Source organism: Thalassophryne amazonica, chromosome 19 (assembly GCF_902500255.1).
Source record: "Thalassophryne amazonica chromosome 19, fThaAma1.1, whole genome shotgun sequence".
Lineage (NCBI taxonomy): Eukaryota > Metazoa > Chordata > Actinopteri > Batrachoidiformes > Batrachoididae > Thalassophryne > Thalassophryne amazonica.
In genome coordinates this window covers 29,040,363-29,057,254 of record NC_047121.1, presented here as the reverse complement: position 1 = coordinate 29,057,254, position 16,892 = coordinate 29,040,363, and the positions used below count along the sequence as shown (strand labels likewise).

The following is a 16,892-nucleotide window of genomic DNA, read 5'->3' as shown; positions in this document are numbered from 1 at the left end:
AGATGGTGGTGTACATGGAAGATAATGGTGCACACGGATGATTATAATGCACATGGAAGACACTCAGACCTTTCATCAACATGCACAAAATGCTGTATTGCCATCTAGTATTAAAACTCATTCCTTCATATTCTTGATTGCAAAGGATTTATGACGAAAGCATGACAGAAATGTGACATGAAGAACTGAAACCAACATTGTGCAATTTTGACACTTGGATTCATAAAATGTTTACTTTAGTGTTTTTGTGTGTGTCTGTTAAAGTTTTAAAATAAGTTACTGTCTGCGGCATCCACTCCCTCCATTCAGGAAGAAACCTTATTTTCATTTAGTTCATTATACAGATGTTAGAATTACAACTAATAATTATAACCTGCAAAATAAACAAACAAAATGAAACTGACAAACTTTGAAGTATGTGCGTTGTAATGAGAAGCAGTGGTGGTGGCCACCCGATCCAGGCTTTGTAGGTTAAAGAAAGAAACAGACGCGCCCATTTTAACATATGTAACTTCAAAACTACACATCACTTGAGAAAGAAAAGGACAGAAGGAAGAAGTGTCTGTTTCGGCTACATTCACTTAAAATCCTTTCCGCAGGGTTGTGCGGAGTTGTGACTGTTTTAGTTTTTGAATGTAACCACTGTGAAACAGAAAATAAAAGGCGTCAGAGGGCTGATCTGCACTGGGATATATCCACATTCATTAGTTCCTATTTCAAACACAAATATTTTGCTCATTAATATAAATGTCACATTATCGCTCTCGTCCTATTGGTTGCAGAGATATAGCAGAATTTTTCTTCACATTTTAGGTAAAAGCAAACACTATGTGAATGCAATTTTGTATTTTGGTTAAAGTTTACCGCAACTTAATTTTGTAGAGTTTACAGAAGTTGCTGTAACATGTATTTTTATATTCTAATCCAATTACATTTTTCCACAAATCTGATTGGTTAATCGTATGAGATTTCAGACATTATAATATCGGGGTAACGGTGGCAAAATATTCGACCGTTCACATTTGGATGTATTACTCCAGGCCCTGACCGGTGTTCTGATGAGATGTCATTCCTGTCCTGCGCACACATGCGTAATATTGACGGGACACGGAATTGTCTATTTATGTAACGAGATGTACAATTCGGCAGAACACCGGCCGCGCGCTGCTAGCTGTTAGCGTTGTTAGCTGAGAGCAAGAGAAAGTCGCGTACCGCTGCCACCGAAATGGGTGAATTTAAGTTACCATACCAAAGAATTGATGTGGATTCTGATGCAGAATTACCGTTTCACATTTTATGGATTTTCACATTTGATGGATTACTCCGCGCCCTGACCACTGTTGGAGTGATGCTGCCTAACAGTAAGCCTCACCGTCCGAATTACCTACAGAAAAATAAACCATGCAAACAATGGAAATGTATTAGAATGGGAATAACCCTGTTGTGTCTGATGATTTTCAGACGTTCATGTTGTTATAAGGGTGCAAATATCTGTTTTACCAGCTCCTCTAATACATCGCAGGTAAAGGTCAATTTGTGACCGTATAACCCTAATTTATTCCCTAATTATAAAGACAACATTCCCAGCAAACAATTCTATGTTATTGTAATGATGTTAGAAAGTGACAGTTAGACATTAGTCTGTGGACTCCTAGCAACGTTGCTACAACGTTGAAGTTGGTCAAAGGTACCGTATATACACTTTCACATAGTTCTAAACCATTTGACCTCTCTGAGATCAAACATGGGGCACAGGTAAGACATTTGACTGATGGGAGAGCGATCATCATTACTAACAAAAAGTGTGACAACATAGAATTGTTGGCTGGGAATGTGCTGTATAACGTAAAAACACGACACTGGCAGTCTGTAAACTATGAAATGATGTTGCATTTCTCCTTGAGAACCGACATTAGATTGATGTGTGAGATACAATTTCCCACAACTTTCAAGGTGAAGAAACATGCCTTTCAACATAGATAAGTAAACCCCAAACCTACTAAATATTTTTCAGTAAAATATTGGTTCCACTTAGTTGTTCAACAGTGTTCTAGTAACGCTGCCGGGAGTCAACAGTTACATTGGTGTAACTCGACTTTCTAATGCCATCTACAATTGTTTGCTGGCAACATTGTGGTATAACATAAAAATACAACATTGTGCCAACCTCTGTAAACTCTACGAAACTACATTGCAGCAACATAAAGTCCTAACGTCATATTGTAAATTTGTTAGCTTTTTGGCTTCTCACCTTTTTACTCGAGGTCACCACAACAAATCCAACAAAGATCTTGATTTTGTGCAATTTTTAAGATAGATTGCCTTCCTGACGCATTTCCACATTACAGAGAGAACAGGCAAGGCCACTCTGTCCATATAATTTTACACACACCCATAGGAAAGTTAATATTCATATATATATATATATATATATATATATATATATATATATATATATATATATATATATATATATATATATATATATATATATATATATATATATATATAATTTATATTCATTCATATGTGTGTATGAGATGAAGGAAGGCAAAACTTCAATCTTCATTATAAAACAAACTGATTGTCAGCTCTCATAAATTACCTGAACAGACCAAACTTCAATAACTTTAAGTACAACCCCAATTCCAATGAAGTTTGGACGTTGTGTAAAATGTAAATAAAAAACAGAATACAATGATTTGCAAATCCTCTTCAACCTATATTAAATTCAATACACCACAAAGACAAGATATTTAATGTTCAAACTGATAGACTTTTTTTGTTTTTGTGCAAATATTTGCTCATTCTGAAATGGATGCCTGCAACACGTTTCAAAAAAGCTGGGACAGGGGCAACAAAAGACTGGGAAAGTTGATGAATGCTCAAAGAACACCTGTTTGGAACATTCCACAGGTGAACAGGTTAATTGGAAACAGGTGAGTGTCATGACTGGGTATAAAAGGAGAATCCCCAGAAGGCTCAGCCATTCACAAGCAAAGATGGGGCAAGGATCATCACTTTATGAACAACTGCATGAAAAAAATAGTCCAACAGTTTGAGAACAATGTTTCTCAATGTCCAATTGCAAGGAATTTAGGGATTCCATCATCTACAGTCCATAATATAATCAGAAGATTCAGATAATCTGGAGAACTTTCTACACGTAAGTGGCAAGGCAGAAAATCAACATTGAATGCCCATGACCTTCGATCCCTCAGGCGGCACTGCAATAAAAATCGATATCATTGTGTAAAGGATCTTACCGTGTGGATCTTACCGATGTAACACAGTGGTGTTACAGTGGTGTACCACTGTGTTACATTACCTTTCCTTCTGTTGTTAGAAGGAAAGGTGATGTAACACAGTGATAAACAAACCACTGTCCCAGCTTTTTTGAAACGTGTTGCCGGCATCCATTTCAAAATGAGCAAATATTTGCACAAAAACAATAAAGTTTATCAGTTTGAACATTAAATATCTTGTCTTTGTGTAGTCAATTGAATATAGGTTGAAGAGGATTTGCAAACCATTGTATTCTGTTTTTATTTACATTTCACTCAACATCCCAACTTCATTGGAATTGGGGTTGTAAGTGTGAAAGTTAACACAACCTAAATTTTGCAGTTTTTAATTATTAATATTTGATTTTATTTATTAACCTTGATATTTGTCAAATCTCAGCCACATGGGGTGTGCAGCCAGTACATTTTGAGTGCCAGTCCCAAGCCTGTATAAATGAATAGGGTTGTGTCAGTAAGGGTGTCCAGCAGATCACACCTCAAAATAAACATGTGAAGTACAAATCGAATTTCCATAGGGGATCAGTCGAGGCTAGGGTTAATAACAACTGCCACTGGTGCTGTCATCCCTGACCTCACGCGCTGTGACTGCAGGGATGAGCTCCAGCCTCCCCATCACCCTCGATTAGACTCAGCCAGTATCGAAAAGAAATCAATCCCCTGAAATTATTCAAACCTGGAAAAAAAAAATCACAGCTTCCTGCAAATCCAACATGTGGACATTGATATCTTATGTGCACATGCAGTCCACATGTGTCCCACTTTGAACCATTTCTATTTTGTCAGACTGTCCATAAATTTTCTACATTTTGTCAAACATTCATTGATTCCATCAAAGATGATTTCATGGCTTCTTCCAACAACTGACTGTAAAAGCAGCAGGAGGTTCTGGGGCAGATTCTGAAAGTGAAAATTCATGACTCCAAGAAGCACATCCGGGGGGGGGGGACACCATCTGTTGGGACGCTGGGCTCAGCAGCTGAACCTGAAAATAGTTGTCCATGTGTAAGGACACTTTGAGCCAGTTTGGGCCCAGATATGTAAATCCATGGAAGAATTCCAGGTCCGACTCTGAAGAGAGGCTCACATCATGTTGTCCATCAAAGGCATCAGTTGATGGAATAATTCATCAACAAGAAGTTCTTTGTACGTTCTTTCAAATATTAATCAAATGTCTGGCACTACATCAAAGTTCCACTGCCAAGTATTGGTTTACTTTTTTGGGTCCTTTTAAACTCATGCAATGTTCAAGTTGATCCCATCTGAGCTGCTGAGGAAACAAAAATTACCTACAGAAAAATAAACCATGCAAACAATGGAAATGTATTAGAATGGGAATAACCCTGTTGTGTCTGATGATTTTCAGACGTTCATGTTGTTATAAGGGTGCAAATATCTGTTTTACCAGCTCCTCTAATACATCGCAGGTAAAGGTCAATTTGTGACCGTATAACCCTAATTTATTCCCTAATTATAAAGACAACATTCCCAGCAAACAATTCTATGTTATTGTAATGATGTTAGAAAGTGACAGTTAGACATTAGTCTGTGGACTCCTAGCAACGTTGCTACAACGTTGAAGTTGGTCAAAGGTACCGTATATACACTTTCACATAGTTCTAAACCATTTGACCTCTCTGAGATCAAACATGGGGCACAGGTAAGACATTTGACTGATGGGAGAGCGATCATCATTACTAACAAAAAGTGTGACAACATAGAATTGTTGGCTGGGAATGTGCTGTATAACGTAAAAACACGACACTGGCAGTCTGTAAACTATGAAATTATGTTGCATTTCTCCTTGAGAACCGACATTAGATTGATGTGTGAGATACAATTTCCCACAACTTTCAAGGTGAAGAAACATGCCTTTCAACATAGATAAGTAAACCCCAAACCTACTAAATATTTTTCAGTAAAATATTGGTTCCACTTAGTTGTTCAACAGTGTTCTAGTAACGCTGCCGGGAGTCAACAGTTACATTGGTGTAACTCGACTTTCTAATGCCATCTACAATTGTTTGCTGGCAACATTGTGGTATAACATAAAAATACAACATTGTGCCAACCTCTGTAAACTCTACGAAACTACATTGCAGCAACATAAAGTCCTAACGTCATATTGTAAATTTGTTAGCTTTTTGGCTTCTCACCTTTTTACTCGAGGTCACCACAACAAATCCAACAAAGATCTTGATTTTGTGCAATTTTTAAGATAGATTGCCTTCCTGACGCATTTCCACATTACAGAGAGAACAGGCAAGGCCACTCTGTCCATATAATTTTACACACACCCATAGGAAAGTTAATATTCATATATATATATATATATATATATATATATATATATATATATATATATATATATATATATATATATATATATATATATATATATATATATATATATAATTTATATTCATTCATATGTGTGTATGAGATGAAGGAAGGCAAAACTTCAATCTTCATTATAAAACAAACTGATTGTCAGCTCTCATAAATTACCTGAACAGACCAAACTTCAATAACTTTAAGTACAACCCCAATTCCAATGAAGTTTGGACGTTGTGTAAAATGTAAATAAAAAACAGAATACAATGATTTGCAAATCCTCTTCAACCTATATTAAATTCAATACACCACAAAGACAAGATATTTAATGTTCAAACTGATAGACTTTTTTTGTTTTTGTGCAAATATTTGCTCATTCTGAAATGGATGCCTGCAACACGTTTCAAAAAAGCTGGGACAGGGGCAACAAAAGACTGGGAAAGTTGATGAATGCTCAAAGAACACCTGTTTGGAACATTCCACAGGTGAACAGGTTAATTGGAAACAGGTGAGTGTCATGACTGGGTATAAAAGGAGAATCCCCAGAAGGCTCAGCCATTCACAAGCAAAGATGGGGCAAGGATCATCACTTTATGAACAACTGCATGAAAAAAATAGTCCAACAGTTTGAGAACAATGTTTCTCAATGTCCAATTGCAAGGAATTTAGGGATTCCATCATCTACAGTCCATAATATAATCAGAAGATTCAGATAATCTGGAGAACTTTCTACACGTAAGTGGCAAGGCAGAAAATCAACATTGAATGCCCATGACCTTCGATCCCTCAGGCGGCACTGCAATAAAATCGATATCATTGTGTAAAGGATCTTACCGTGTGGATCTTACCGATGTAACACAGTGGTGTTACAGTGGTGTACCACTGTGTTACATTACCTTTCCTTCTGTTGTTAGAAGGAAAGGTGATGTAACACAGTGATAAACAAACCACTGTCCCAGCTTTTTGAAACGTGTTGCCGGCATCCATTTCAAAATGAGCAAATATTTGCACAAAAACAATAAAGTTTATCAGTTTGAACATTAAATATCTTGTCTTTGTGTAGTCAATTGAATATAGGTTGAAGAGGATTTGCAAACCATTGTATTCTGTTTTTATTTACATTTCACTCAACATCCCAACTTCATTGGAATTGGGGTTGTAAGTGTGAAAGTTAACACAACCTAAATTTTGCAGTTTTTTAATTATTAATATTTGATTTTATTTATTAACCTTGATATTTGTCAAATCTCAGCCACATGGGGTGTGCAGCCAGTACATTTTGAGTGCCAGTCCCAAGCCTGTATAAATGAATAGGGTTGTGTCAGTAAGGGTGTCCAGCAGATCACACCTCAAAATAAACATGTGAAGTACAAATCGAATTTCCATAGGGGATCAGTCGAGGCTAGGGTTAATAACAACTGCCACTGGTGCTGTCATCCCTGACCTCACGCGCTGTGACTGCAGGGATGAGCTCCAGCCTCCCCATCACCCTCGATTAGACTCAGCCAGTATCGAAAAGAAATCAATCCCCTGAAATTATTCAAACCTGGAAAAAAAAATCACAGCTTCCTGCAAATCCAACATGTGGACATTGATATCTTATGTGCACATGCAGTCCACATGTGTCCCACTTTGAACCATTTCTATTTTGTCAGACTGTCCATAAATTTTCTACATTTTGTCAAACATTCATTGATTCCATCAAAGATGATTTCATGGCTTCTTCCAACAACTGACTGTAAAAGCAGCAGGAGGTTCTGGGGCAGATTCTGAAAGTGAAAATTCATGACTCCAAGAAGCACATCCGGGGGGGGGGGACACCATCTGTTGGGACGCTGGGCTCAGCAGCTGAACCTGAAAATAGTTGTCCATGTGTAAGGACACTTTGAGCCAGTTTGGGCCCAGATATGTAAATCCATGGAAGAATTCCAGGTCCGACTCTGAAGAGAGGCTCACATCATGTTGTCCATCAAAGGCATCAGTTGATGGAATAATTCATCAACAAGAAGTTCTTTGTACGTTCTTTCAAATATTAATCAAATGTCTGGCACTACATCAAAGTTCCACTGCCAAGTATTGGTTTACTTTTTTGGGTCCTTTTAAACTCATGCAATGTTCAAGTTGATCCCATCTGAGCTGCTGAGGAAACAAAAATCTTCTATCTTTAAATTTTAACAGGATTATTTGTATCTAAATAACTGACTGTTTTTGTTGTTGTTCTGGTTTTTTTTTTTTTTTTCTATTTCTTCTGTTTGTTTCTCTATCTTTTGTTAAAAATCTTGTAACAGTTGGAATGGCCCAAGCAGTGGGTCACCCCTGAGTCTGGTCTGCTTGAGGTTTCTTCCTCAGAAACACCAGAGGGAGTTTTTCCTTACCAGTGTTGCCTGTGTGCTTGCTTAGGGGGTTGGTAAGGTTAGATCTTACCCGTGTGAAGTGCCTTGAGGCAGTGTTGTTGTGATTTGGTGCTATATAAATAAAAATAAATTGAAATTGAGTTAACAGGGGTAATATTAAGTCTAATTGAATTCCTAGTCTTGAAAACAGGCTTGTGGTTGTTAGGTCTTGGTCTCAATTTGTCTTTCCTCCACCAAAGACTGTCTCAACCACTCAGAAATCCCAAGATCTTGGTCTTGACCATAGAGTTACATGTATGAAAGCTAGAGGGAGGACTCCCTATGTTAGTACTCCCTGTGTTAGTACGCGCCCGTGGCCGATGTGCTTGATGAATTCCTGCACAAAAAGTAGTTCCTAGATAATTGTGATGTATTCCTGTGAACGTGTGTATCTTGTGTGTTTTTACACCTAAATGATCATGAGTCAATACTCACACTCATCCAGCAGCATGTTCTCATGTCAGAAAATTCAGCGCCATTTTGCAAACAACCGGAAACTGGGTCAGGCGAAAATAGTCATAAGCTCAGTCTGTGGGCACGAGCTATTCCACAATTCCAAAGTAGCAGGGATGTCGCTCCAACGAGAGCGGCAGGCTGAGCAGGGTGGTCTTCATTTTTATTCCAAAACTTTTACATTTATTTATTTATTTTTAGCCTTGAGGTACATTTATAGTCATATATTGGTCTAGTGCTGCTGTTGGCATGAGATACCTACATTTTAAGGCGTCAATAAAACGAGGGTAGGCCGAAAAGTTCTAAGGCTCACCAAGAAGAAGAAATGCCATTTCAATAAAACTTGGCATGCATTAAGTTCAACTCTTCTGATGACTAACTGTGTTTTTTCTTCCAGGTTGTGAGGTAGTTTGTGGTTCATAGCCAAGTTTGAAAGTTTGTGGTAGAGGGAAACGACAAAAATGGACAAAATCTGGCATCGCAGTGTGATTAAGTACCTGCATAAGAAGGGGTTAAAGCCCAAGGACATTCATGCGGATATGGTTGCTACATTAGGGGATGAAGCTCCCTCCATATCTACAGTGCAGAAGTGGGCAGCTGAATTTAAAAGGGGCAGAGAGAGCCTTGAAGACGACCCGAGGACTGGGCGGCCTGCAACAGCCACAACCCAGAAAAACATTGACCTTGTTCATGAAATGGTGATGGACGACAGACCATCAACGATTAATCAGCTAGCAGATGCTGTGGGAATATCCCGTGAGAGAATTGAACACATTCTGCATGAAGAACTTGGAATGTCAAAGGTGTCAGCTCGGTGGGTGCCACGTCTTCTGACGCCTGATCAGAAACGCACCAGGCTAGTCATGTCGAAGGCAAACTTGGCGCAATTTGAAGAGGATCCAGCCAATTACATGGAACATTTTCTTACCCAGTATGAGTGTTGGGTTCACCACTTTGAACCAGAGACAAAAAACAATCAATGCAGTGGAAACACCCAAGGTCACCATCTCCAAAGAAGGCCAAGGTCGTTTCGTCTGCGGGGAAGGTCATGGTTTCAGTTTTCTGGGATGCCAAGGGCATTGTGTTCGTGGACTATCTTAAAAAGGGACAAACCATAAATGGACAGTACTATTCTAACCTACTGAGACAGTTACACGAGGCTATCAAAAAGAAGCAACCAGGAAAGCTGACGAAAGGGGTGCTGTTCCATCAAGACAATGCCCCAGCTCACAAGTCAACAGTGGCCATGGCCACTATCCACGAGTGTGGATTCGAAATGGTAGATCAACCACCATACTCCCCTGACTTGGCACCCTCGGACTTTCATCTGTTCCCAAACCTGAAAAAAAAACTTGACTGGGAAGCACTATCGGAGCAATGATGAGGTGATGGCTGCTGTTGAGGACTATTTTGACTCTCAAGATGAAAGCTTCTATGCCAAGGGAATTGAAGCACTCAAGCACCGCTGGAAGAAGTGTGTGGAGTTACAGGGAGACTATGTAGAAAAATAACCCTGAATTTGTTCAATTCGACAACTGCATCATAGTCAGCTTTAGAACTTTTCAGCCTACCCTCGTATGTTTTCCCATTATTTAGTTAGAATTTATGCATAGGAACTATGCAACTTAGGAGAGCTTCAAATAGTGGAAAAAACACACTGGACATAGCCCCATTACAGGATGAATTAGATGTTAGTCCTCACCTCAAAATGCCTCAAAATTTTCAAAAACTGCCTTTAGCCGTTTTTGAATATTGTCAGGATGAGATGCCATCTTTTGGCCCTCCATGTTGACAGTTGCACCAATAGAGTGGAACACTGTGAGGTAAATTGTTTTCTTCTTGTACATCTCATTGTTCCTTCTTGATATTAAGTTTTTTGTTGTTTTGCAACTAGGAGTTAGATGTAACGTGTGTCTCTGTGAATAATTTGACAACAGAGGACACTGCTGCTATGTCCCCAAAAACTACATCCAGTCAAGATGCCAGATCATCTTGCTTTGTCTGACTTTTATTTTATTTTTGCTGTTATTTATATTTATACACACACACGAGCAGTATGTTCTTAGGTGAGTTATCGTGCAGCCTGGGGGCATATGAGCTGTTGCTGTCATGAGACGTCTGTCCACAATTCAGAAAAGCTGCATCTGCTCCCTCAATTTTCAAATGAGTTCAGTTCTGATTGTTTTGTTTGGAAGAACTGATCACTGTGCACAAAACTTGGTTATTGTTTTTGTGAAATTTCCACAAGTGAGCCTGTAAATAAGCTGATTTGAATGAGTTTTGATGCGTCATAAGAACCTTATCTTCTCCACTTGGGTATCATTTAGTTTGATTTTATTACTCTTCAAGACCTCATGGACCACGATGAGCTAAAATGTCACTGACATTCTGGTTAATTTTGCCATTAAAGTGCACCAGCCTGATGCATTTGGCTTAAAAATGGACATCTGGACATCTATTCTTGGGGACCGTGTCCTCAGATCCCACTCATCTGCCGCTGACATTGACATTGTGATGCAGCTGTGCCACACGTTGAAATCAACCACTTTAACCATGACTCACCTTCACAGAGCATCACTCAGTAAAGTGTTTTATTTTATAATTATAACAGTTGTCTCCTTTTACTCTCAGTGCGTTCCACAGGAAAGGGTCACCGTGCACGTACGCTCATTCACAATCTCTATAAATATCCTCTGATGTCAAAATACTCTGCTTTCAGGCTGATGTGTGTGCTGTGTGTCCTCATGCAAAGAGGACAGAAAAGACACAAAGACAATCTCTCCTTTTGACTTTTTATTACAGACTTTGTCTCACGAACCCTGAAAAAAGGAAACAGTTTCTTCAGCCTCGTCAATAAAGTCCAACCAGCTGCAGCTCCACCAGTGGAGGAAACAGTTTCTCTGGACACACCACTGAAGGTCCCACCAGCTGCAGCTCCACCACTGAAGGTCCCACCATCACTGGAGGAATCAGGTTCTTGAGACACTCCACTAAAGTCCTCACTGTCTCCAACTGCTGGATCCATCTCTGGACAGACGCTCATCAGTGTTCGGGACTCCGTCACACTGTGGAAAGCACAGGAATAATCAATCAGCTGTCTGAAGGTGTGTGATGTTTGTTCTGTGTTCACAGACACGTGGACTTACTAAGAGCTGCTGCTCTTCTTCAGATGTGACATTGTCACAAACGGGTGTCTCAAAGCTCGGGCTGCAGTTGTCCTCTGTCTGGCGTCCAGCTGCAGCAGCTGTTTAAGTAGGCTGACAAAAGCCTTCCTGTCCTCATACTCGGCGTTGTCTTCTATTCCATAGACCTGGAATTGTAGAGAATGTTGACCTGATGAAACCTGATTCATTCTTTCAGTGATACTGCTGAAAAACAGACAGATGGAGGAATAAAGATCATCTGGAACACCTACATCAATCAGCTTGTTTAGACAGCGCAGATCGTGTTCCAGATCCCCGTCGTCTTCATATTCATCAGGACACTAAGGAACAAAGAACACTTGAAACATTTGTCCATAAATGTGTTACTGATTTTAAAATTGTAATAAGGAACTAGAAGAATATTATTTTCTGGGTACAACACCTTCAGTCTCCATGTTGGAGTGTGGCAGTCATCGGCCTCTGCAGTGGCGGTTTGGGTGACGACTCCACTGCTGATGAGTCGGTCCTCTGGCGTGTCCAGAAGGTCAGCAACTGCCTTTATTTGGAAAGAAAATATGTATATCAGATGATATCCCACTTGGGATTGTCCATGATGATGTGGAGGCAGTTGCACCATCAGTGCTGAGATCACCTACCGCCACATCAGCGGTATACAGCTGATTTGCGAGGTACAGGTGAAACAGGATGCAGCCTAGACCCCACATATCGATGGCCTGAGAAAGAGGGAGACCGAGGGTAACTTCTGGAGCCCTGAGGGGAGAAAACAAGAACCATTAGAAATCCATCATTCTGCCCTGATTATAAAGATGATTCATTCATTCATTCAGTCTTGCTGGAGTGAAAAACAGCAGAATATCACATATAATCTCAATAATCAGTAACATGTTGTTCTTGGCAGCACGGTGGCTTAGTGGTTAGCACTGTTGCCTCACAGCGAGAAGGCCATGGGTTCGGTTCCCACCTGTGTCCTTTCCATGTGGAGTTTGTGTGGGTTTCTGGCTTCCTTCTTGTGAGCTGCCTGCTCTGTTCCTGCTGCTGTTTTTTCCCCCTCTGCACAGGTGGCACGCTGCAAGCTGATCGACACACCTGATCTCTATCTAATCAGCACCTGCATAAGAACCCCGGCTCCTCATTCCATCTTTGCCAGAACCTCTGCTAACCATCCACGGTAAGCTTGGCCTCTCTAGTTTTCCAGAAATAGACTTTTTCTGACTTTTTGGGGGTTTCTACACACCACCTGTCTGAGCCTCAGCTTAGAGCTGACTTCGTCCACGTTGCTGCCACACCAAGACCAGCTTGTCCTGCAGCCTGTGCGCGGAACACACACACTCTGCATCTACCAGCTAAGTGTTTATTCACCTCTGCTCACACGAGCCACTTCACACTGAACTCTACTTGGAATATCATACAAACTGAACTGTGAACTTTTATGATAAAACATAACTTGAAGAATCTGAACTGTACCACTCTAACAACTGCACTCCTGGACCAGCTGTGATAGTTTGTCACTGATTCACTGTGAGAATCACTTCTGGAAGTGACCAGCTCAGCATTCACTCCTCTGTCTCTCTCCTCCCCAGTCACGTCGACAGCTTGCAGGCGGCCACCTGGCTCCGGGTCCCTTCCACCTGAACTGAAGACATCTGGGCTGCGGTTCTCTTGGTTCCACCGCTGAGCGGGCTGGTCTCCACGCGGCTAGATTGCCGCACACTTTACTCATTAACTTCAGTATTTGAACTCACTGTAAATAAATCTCTTTTCTAACGTACCTTTTCTGCTCCCTGCTTCTGGGTTCATCCTTCATCCACGCCGAACTATAACATTCCTCCCACATCCAAAGACTTGCAGGTTAGGTGGATTGGAAATTTTAAATTGTCCTTAGGTGTGAATGTGTTTGTCTGTGTTGGACATGTTACTTTAAAAAAGTAATTAGTTATAGTTACTCCTCCAAAAAAGTAACTGAGTTACAGAATTATAAAAATAATTAGTTACTAGGGAAAGTAACTATTGCTTTACTTTTTAAAAAATGTTAAAATATATCAACAAACTTGGATCCCCCCCACCCCGACCTTTAAATTCAGCTCCATGTTTAGTTCTTTATAATAAACTGAATATTAATATGTTTAGTGACTTAAATGGACACTTAATAGAATAAATTAACAGAAAACATTGTACATTAATCAACACTATTTTAATGCTGCTGTGTAAGACAAGACACCCACATTTAAAACCAGAAAAAAAAAAATCTTTCTCTCAGAGCAAAGAAAATGGAGATATGACCTTTTGGAACAAAACTCTTCAAAATGAAACCATGAACACTGAATTACAAATCAAACTTATCAAGATGTGTCAAACACATGAATGACTGATTTTTGTAGGGTGAACCGACCTGAAACCCAGAGGCTGGACAATCAGTCCAAGGGGAATGCTGGAGACTTTGAAGGCCACACCAAAGTCAATCAGTTTGACCCTGAAGGGCTCGGCCTGCTGGTCCACCAGCATGATGTTGTCCAGCTTCAGGTCAGAGTGGACGAGTCCAAGACCACTGAGAGACTCCAACGCCAGCAGCAGCTGTAAGAACAAATCAAAGTTCTCAATATTCTGAGCTGTTTGTCATCTGCTTTCATTCATAAATAAACATGTTGTTCTGCAGCTTATTGTCTCCACTTAACAAAAACCCATTTATACCTGCTGTGTGATTGGCCGGATCTCTTTGAGATGCAGTGGCATCCATCCCTTGTCCTCCAGCAGCTTTTCCAGACACCTGTCCAGCATCTCAAAGGACATACAGGTCCGTCCCAGGTCCTCAAAGCACTTGTGGAACTGCAGGATGCAGCTCTTCACGGGATCGAGGACCCTGATGGTGTCTAGCATGGTCAACTGGTCGAAAAGAACAGGACATGAAACACAGATAAATGACATCTCTAACAGTCAGGAGGTCAGATTACATCATTATAGGCCTTAGCACCATTAACAATGTAAAAAAGGTGGATGATCTACCTCTCTCTCAGCAGCTTGTTCCTTTTTCAGGATCTTAACAGCCACGGTGGCAGCTGTATCGATGTTACATTTGGCCACTTTTCCAAACTGTCCTTCACCGATGAAGTCAAGGACGAGGTAGCGAGAGGATCCGTAGAGAGTTTGTCCTGGATACACCTCACATGGCAAAGGAGCAGGAGGTGCATCATGGGTCACTGTCAGAGGAGAGAGATCCAATAGAATGGATGACTTTGGTTGGTTTAACATCAAGCGTTCACTCATGATGCATTCATATGTTGGCTGTAAGCAGCAGACAGTAAAGTGGATCTGAGGTTTTCAATGAGAGGCTGGCGGAAAAATTCCTCCACCTCTGGCTGTGAGTGCGGCAGCCGCACACTGTGATGGCACTGGTCTTCAAAAGTTAAAGATTTTCAATTCTGCTGCTTAGTGCAGCAAGAACAACAAACCGGATACTGTTAACAAGGAGGAAAGATGGACAGCGAGCGACGGAATAGTTAAGTGCAGAGACTCACCTGGTTTTAATCCAGTAAATGTGAATCATTTGTGTGATATTACAAAGAGGAATTAATCTATAGCCTCACAAAACGTTAACTTTTACAGAGCCAGGGCTTCATGTTTTAATTATAACACTGGAAAATGTTAAAACTGTGTTATAGCTTTCAATTAAGTAACTTTTTGTCCGTGTTGTTAACATTGGAAAATGACACCTTCTCACATCATCGCCTAAGTCTGCCACTGAAGATGACAGGAACACAATGACAACTGCTTTGACAGCTTTTTTATACCGTCGACATGTGAACGCAGCATCAGTCAGTAATTTATGTTCAATAAAAATACACACACACACGACAAATAAGTACTGGAAGTGTCCAATCATGTGCAACTAGTAAACAAATAAGCAATTTATTCAGAAGTGACAGAAAATCTAACAAAATTACCTGATTTTTTTAAAACATATTTGTGAAAACAGCCACTGCTTGCAAGTGATAGGACGTAAATGACAATAATAAAGAAAAAAAAGAGTAAGGGGCGTTTTTGCAGTTTCTGGCTTGAAAAAAAAGTTAAAGTGTTTGTATTGCTGTTTAATTTGTATATTTAAGGAGCAGAATGTTTGGTGATAAAGAAGGGAGGTATCCCAGAGTGGTTAAGTTTAATAAAATGAGCACTGATAAATAAAATAAGCATTACCACTTTCTTTCTGTTCAAATTAACTGTCATATTAAGAAATTAGAAGCAGAATTAAATTACCAGTTGTGTCTGCATATGACCAGGATGACATTTTCGTGATTTTAATGGAGCTCTGTGTAGTTTGTGTGTCTTCTCGGGATCTCCAACGCAGACTGAGCAGGTTTCAGGCTCCAACGTCACTAACGTTAATAAAATAAAATAAAATAAATAACAACGAACGGAATCACACGAGGGGAGGGGTGGTTACCATGCCAACAGTACACACACTCGGGAAAGTTTGCTCCAGGTGTAGTAAGATGGCCGCTGTTGACACTTCCGGTACCTGCACTTCTCTCTGTGAGCGCTAGGTGGGAGTGTGATGCGATGCAGTTAGCTAAAAGACGATGCTAACTTAATACTTTGAGCAAAGATAACGGCAACATAATTTCAAGTAAGTATTTTATGCTAAACTATTTCAACAAGATATTTACTTGCTGTAGCTGTGATATTTATTTGTGTTAAACTGATCAAATATTCTACTTCGGCCAAGTTGCCCTTACCAAAAAATAGTACTGATAAGTATATAAAAAGTAAACTGGAAGTACGAGGTCTGTCCGTAAAGTATCGTACATTTTATTTTTTTCAAAAACTAGTAAACGTCTCAGCCTTTTTGGTGCCATACAGTTGTAACGTCTTTACTTCTGTGCTTGACTGACATTAATTCTGAGTTTGCAGACGTACCTCTTGTACACTACGAGTACGTGGCTGTGTTTGGGGAGCTGGCGTAGCTCCGCTCCTCATTCCAGTCTTTGTTTAGTGTGACATCAGGATCTGCACGAGCTCAGAGAATTGTGATTGAGAGGTGGAGGTGCTTCCCACCTTTATATTGAACTGTTTGCTGGGTGTTCACGCACCCACCATCACCTGTCTGTTCTTCCTGCCAGCAGTACCCGATCTGACAGCCGGAGGCAGTGGCCACTTGGGGACCCAGCGCTTGGTGGCTCCAGGATTGCTTCAGGTCCAGTGGAGTGGAGGGCGTGTGGGATCCGGCTCTTTTCTGGACGGGCATCTTCTATCCT

The 16,892-nt window shown here is 40.3% G+C and overlaps 1 protein-coding gene across 1 annotated transcript in view; it reads right to left on the bottom strand.

Annotated features, from left to right (window-relative positions):
• LOC117531873 (homeodomain-interacting protein kinase 1-like) overlaps positions 1–16,892 on the bottom strand; it is a 28,883-nt gene that overhangs the window by 5,365 nt on the left and 6,626 nt on the right. The window contains exons 2-9 of the mRNA XM_034195066.1: positions 14,647–14,840; positions 14,335–14,526; positions 14,036–14,217; positions 12,282–12,396; positions 12,068–12,181; positions 11,898–11,966; positions 11,629–11,792; positions 11,348–11,547 (exon numbers count right to left, since the gene is read on the bottom strand). Of these exons, the coding sequence (XP_034050957.1) occupies positions 11,348–11,547; positions 11,629–11,792; positions 11,898–11,966; positions 12,068–12,181; positions 12,282–12,396; positions 14,036–14,217; positions 14,335–14,526; positions 14,647–14,840 (1,230 nt within the window). The remainder of the gene's footprint in view (positions 1–11,347; positions 11,548–11,628; positions 11,793–11,897; positions 11,967–12,067; positions 12,182–12,281; positions 12,397–14,035; positions 14,218–14,334; positions 14,527–14,646; positions 14,841–16,892) is intronic.